Source organism: Montipora foliosa, unplaced genomic scaffold (assembly GCF_036669935.1).
Source record: "Montipora foliosa isolate CH-2021 unplaced genomic scaffold, ASM3666993v2 scaffold_406, whole genome shotgun sequence".
In the NCBI taxonomy this organism is placed as follows: Eukaryota; Metazoa; Cnidaria; class Anthozoa; order Scleractinia; family Acroporidae; genus Montipora; species Montipora foliosa.
This window is the reverse complement of record NW_027179708.1, coordinates 220,001-225,000: the sequence shown is the minus strand read 5'-3', so window position 1 is coordinate 225,000 and position 5,000 is coordinate 220,001. Positions and strand designations below refer to the sequence as shown.

The 5,000-nt window shown below is 35.5% G+C and overlaps 1 protein-coding gene across 4 annotated transcripts in view; it reads left to right on the top strand.

Moving 5' to 3' along the window:
• The window catches only part of LOC137988089 (QRFP-like peptide receptor), a 9,868-nt gene that overhangs the window by 2,429 nt on the left and 2,439 nt on the right, over nt 1–5,000 (top strand). For 3 of the 4 annotated variants that reach the window (XM_068834156.1, XM_068834155.1, XM_068834154.1), the window contains 3 exons: nt 96–159; nt 4,063–4,131; nt 4,849–5,000. The exon at nt 4,849–5,000 is cut by the window's right edge and continues 2,439 nt beyond it. In XM_068834156.1, coding sequence (XP_068690257.1) covers nt 4,849–5,000 — 152 coding nt within the window. In that variant the 5' untranslated portion in view covers nt 96–159; nt 4,063–4,131. The remainder of the gene's footprint in view (nt 1–95; nt 160–4,062; nt 4,132–4,848) is intronic. The other variant, XM_068834153.1, reaches the window with a different exon arrangement.

The window sequence follows — 5,000 nt, the reverse complement described above, 5'->3', positions numbered from 1 at the left end:
AGCTAAGTTTCTCGAAACCTATACATAGTCAAAACATTTCGATTTCCGCTATTTGACAAACGTGTGACAGGTATAGATTATTTTCGGTCTTTCAGTTAACGGGACGTAGAACAGAATTGAAGTATTTTGGGTAGATTATAAAGAACTACAAGGAAAAAGGTAAGCAAAAGTCAATGAATTTGTGTGCCTTTTTATTATGGTTGTTTCTTACTCATCCATTGCTACTAAATTTAACTGTGGAACGCATCCTCAGCATCATGGTGCAATCAGAAGAGAAAGAAAACTAACCAAGACATTGTTCATTGTAACAATTGTATCGTTAATACTAGTGATGCCATTTACAGATTTCTTTTTTCTTGTAAATGTTAATTTAGGTGAGAGATTTTAAACAATAATGCATCACTCAAGGCTCCATTATTCCTTTTGCATCTTTTTTTACGCAAACTCTCTTATAAATGCATTGTTATATGCGTTAAAAATGCCAGAGTTCAAAAGAGCTCTGTTTTTTATTATTGTGTTGTAGATCTCGCTCGGAGCCAGTTTAGGTTCTTCCTCGATATGACTTGAAAGTCGGGAGTTTTCACTCAGTTAACTGATGAATATGTGTTTACCAAGTATATAAAAACTGAAGGTTTTAATACTTTCGTCCTACTTCTCTCTTTGTTTTTAATGGGAAACACTTTATTCAAGTTAATGTAAAGGAAGATCTGTGGAAATGCATGCATGCTAAGATTGATCCATTCAAATATATTAAAGTTTGTAAGGAATTGTTTGCTCTTTTTTAGTTTATGTTTTCTGGCTCGCTAGTCACGTTTGCGATAAAATACTAACTTTCTAAGCTTACACTGAATTTCGAGATAAATAAAGTTGATGTACATATGCATTTGTGTCACATTGTCACATGGTTTGGAGAGCTGCATGACGCGAACAAAAACATGCGCGCAAGAAATGGACCCGCAAAGCTGAGAGCACGTTCGACATCATCAAACTTTAGACCCCTGGCAAGACTTAGAAAAACAAATAGCCATGAGCTCAAGTGGCTGGAAGATAAGACTTTAAAGGTTGAATACGAATACAGATGGATTAAAAAAAACTCTTTTGGAGCCTAACGTAAGCCTACCGAAAAAATAGGGTCAGGTTAGGATTAGTTTTGGTTGTTATACATAGATATTAATTGACCAATCATAGAAAGGTAAAAAATAAAAGGAACTGTGTTGGGTTGCGCATGTTCGTCGTTGTAGTGTAGTGGTGAAGACAGGACTATAGAAAACTGGGGATGATAAATAAAACCATAGCAACTACATACGTATTATTAAACTTTGCACCTGAAAAAGATCGCTTGGATTGAAGTGCCATTTAAAATCTAAGTTGTGTGCGCGAGCGCATTAGCTTTTTCAATAATTACAACTTTTTTGAAAGTCACGAAACCGTAAATGTCCTTCGTTTAGACTTCTCAGAAATTTAATTACCGATTTGCATCCAAATTTTCCTCCAAAACTTTGAACTTGGTTATTTCCAAGACGACCTCCAGCCACTGCACACTAATAGCTGATAGTGTTTAATGGCTGAGCCAATCAGATTACAGCATTTGCATTAGTATACTAGTAGAATTCTACTAAAACTCGATAGAAACACGGTACGCGTTTTCTATTTCTTAAATATTACTGACGACATAAGAAGCGACAAGCACAATTATAAGGCAAATCATGTGTTTAAATTTATTGATGCACTTTTGTTTTGACATGAATTTAGGCAAACTTTAAAGACAAGTGTGCTTAACAATGGGTTAAACACAAAAACATTCTCCATGCAGCTGGAGAGGAAGTCATCAACAAGTATTAATTTCAACACAGCTTCTATTTCGTCTTTTAAGGTGAAACAGCACAATATTTCAGTCAGTTCCTCACTTCACAATTCACTTTAGCATTTTTTTCGAAGCGACTTCAATTCTCAGGTCTTTTTCAGGAAAAATAGTTTTCTCTTCTTTGTGCGAGCTAGTTGTCTGGGTAATGTACTGATGACATTTTAAAGCCTAAATTTCAGACCCGTCTTTTTAAATAAACACTAGTATATATTTTCATTACCTCATTACATATTACTTGAAAGCGGGCTACAGTTATTTCTTTTGCAAAATGCCGACGATCAATAACATGACCTCGAGCAGGCGTTATTGTCCCATGCTGAACAGGTGACCAAATTTGTGAATTAACCTTACTTTAAACTTCTTCCTCTCGGGTTCTATCTTCTATAGCAAATTTTCATTCAGCACAATTACGCAAGTTTAAGAAAAAGTTAGTAAACACGAATATGTTTTCTTGGAAGAAAAAATATATATGCTTTTATTCATAGAGGTCGAGGTCCGTAACTTAACTTCCACTTGTAATATTTTTCAGTTAAATTGTTGGCGCGAGAGCCAAGCACAATGACGTTACTGAATTTACTGGAAAAAATAAAAAGGTGTCGTAACTTGCACTTTGGAGTGTAAAACAAGGTTGATAACATCTTTATTACATCTATTAGAAATTAATTGGCGCGGGAAAGCATAACATAAAGTCAAATAGGCTGTGTTGTACACTTAATTTGCTAATGATAGAGCTCTTACTAGGTATAAGAAGCTCTCGGCTGCCTTTGGGCCTTGATAGTCAGTCTCTTCAGACTCATTCAGTCGTTTCAGTCGTTAGCCTACGCATTGAACCAAAACTTGATTTAATGTTAAGTCTTGGTTTTACAAGTTGGTAAGCAAGGTATAGACAAATTGCCCAAGACGAAAACTGAAAGAGGTATGTCCAAGGTTAGTAATTTAGCGTCTTTCGCGCATTGTGCCTTATTTGCCCAGCTTTGAAAGTCTTTTCTCCAGTTGAAATGATGTTTTTGCAGCAACCGGTTTCCTGTTGCCATGTTAGCTGGTTTTTGTTAAAAACGGCAACAAAAGGGTGGTATAAGTTTAAGTTTAATAAAGCTTCTTACCAATGTACAAAAGAAATATATATACAAAAGTACAATAGGCAAAGGAAAGCAATAGAGGGAAACTGAATTCCCATATAAAAACTGCTCTCCAAAAATAAAAGTTAAAACAATTAAGAATAGTATATCTAATACATAATTTCACAAAGTGTACGAAACATAAAAGACCTATCTATTTACAAAGATAATTAAGTAGTAAAGTTTTAAACGAGCTTAAGCTGGAAGGAGACATAACTGAGTTAGGTAAAGAGTTCCAGTCATTAACGTAACGGTTAAAAAATGAAAATTTAAAATAGTTTGTCCTTGCTGCTTTAGGCCTAATTTTAAAGTCATGGTTACTTCTAGTTCTTGTTGGGCCAGTCAGATCCACATATGCGGTATAATCAATATCAGAATAGCCATGAATTATCTTGTAAAGCTGAAGCACCAATACCTTCCCTCAAGCTCAATCTTACATGTCTCAACACATCTTCTTAATTTTTCATATATATCATCTTATCGGCTTCTGCATTCATACACTGATCGATTTAGTGTCAATATTACAACAAAGTTAGGGAACAAAGAAGTGTACTGTGCACTTATCGGTGATCGAGCTCCGGCCTTGCAGATCTATAGTCCTGTGTCTTCACCACTACACTACGACGACGAACATGCGCAACCCAACACAGTTCTTTTCATAAATTACTTTTGTATGGTAAGTCAATTGATATCTACGTCTAAAAACCAAACCTAATTCTAACCTGATCCTAATTTTTCTCTAAGCTTAATTTAGGCTTCAAAAAAGTTTCTTCAATCCATCTGAGTGCGTATTCAACCTAGGTAAAATGAGGATCATCAATTTAACCTAAGTTAAGACGGATTCAACCTGAGAACGGATTTTACGGGCAATATATTTGCGGAATTTTATGATCTTGAACTTGGACTTGAACATTTAAAGGACTCGACAAATAAAAAATGTAGTCTATATGTATCAAATTATTGGCACATATCGTTTGAAGAAAAGAGCCAAGTTTCTCGAAACCTATACATAGTCAAAACATTTCAATTTCCGCTATTTAACAAACGTGTAACAGGTATAGATTATTTTCGGTCTTTCAGTTAACGTAGAACAGCATTGAAGTATTGAAGTATTTTGGGGTAGATTATAAGGAACCTACAAGGAAAAAGGTAAGCAAAAGTCAACGATTTTGTGTGCGCTTTTACAAGACATTTAGCAAACTAACTCGGGAAACAACCCAGAAATGTGTGCATGGGGTTGAAACATAGGCTGTTTCCCCAACATTGTCTTCTCAAAGATGGCATTCGCTTGTGGATCAATATTCAGACTCATCAACTCGGGCTTTTGTGCTCGATGTCAATGCACCACTTAGAGGCCGCTTTTATTGGTTCTATTCTGTGTCACTTCATTTTCAGCTGCTTTATCAAACGATCATGATAAAATACATTTTAGCACGGAATGTTACTAGTACGAAGTGCATTCGTTCATTGCTTTAAAGCGAGATTGCGTGTATATGAATAATCACGAAGTTTTCGTGCAAATTGGGACAAAAAAATATTGTAAGGTTTCTAAAAGCCAACTAAACTGCACGAGCCCAGAGGTCTTAAATTTATTAGTGTTTAATTTTTTCAAATTGTACGAAAAAAAATTGTGGCTACTTACTGATATTAAATAAAAGAAAAGTTATGATAATTGCGCAGGGGACTCACATTTGATTGGTTATCTGTGATTATTGGCCAATCAGAATGCTTAGTTTGTTACCTTCGATTTTCTTACCGAATTACCTCTTTCCTCTTTTTTGTATTGCGTTACCTAACAACCGCATTTCTCTTAGCCTATCGCAAATTATCCTAATGCTCTAATCGTCGTTTTCTTTCTTCACGTAGATGACCAATGATTCTCATTACCAAAAGTGCATCGCCTGGCTGACAGTATTTACCATCGAAGCTGTTGCTATTGTGAGCATGAATGCTTTTACAATCATTATTTACCTGAAAGAGCGAATCCTTCGCAAGCGTACCACGTCCCTGGTGATCAG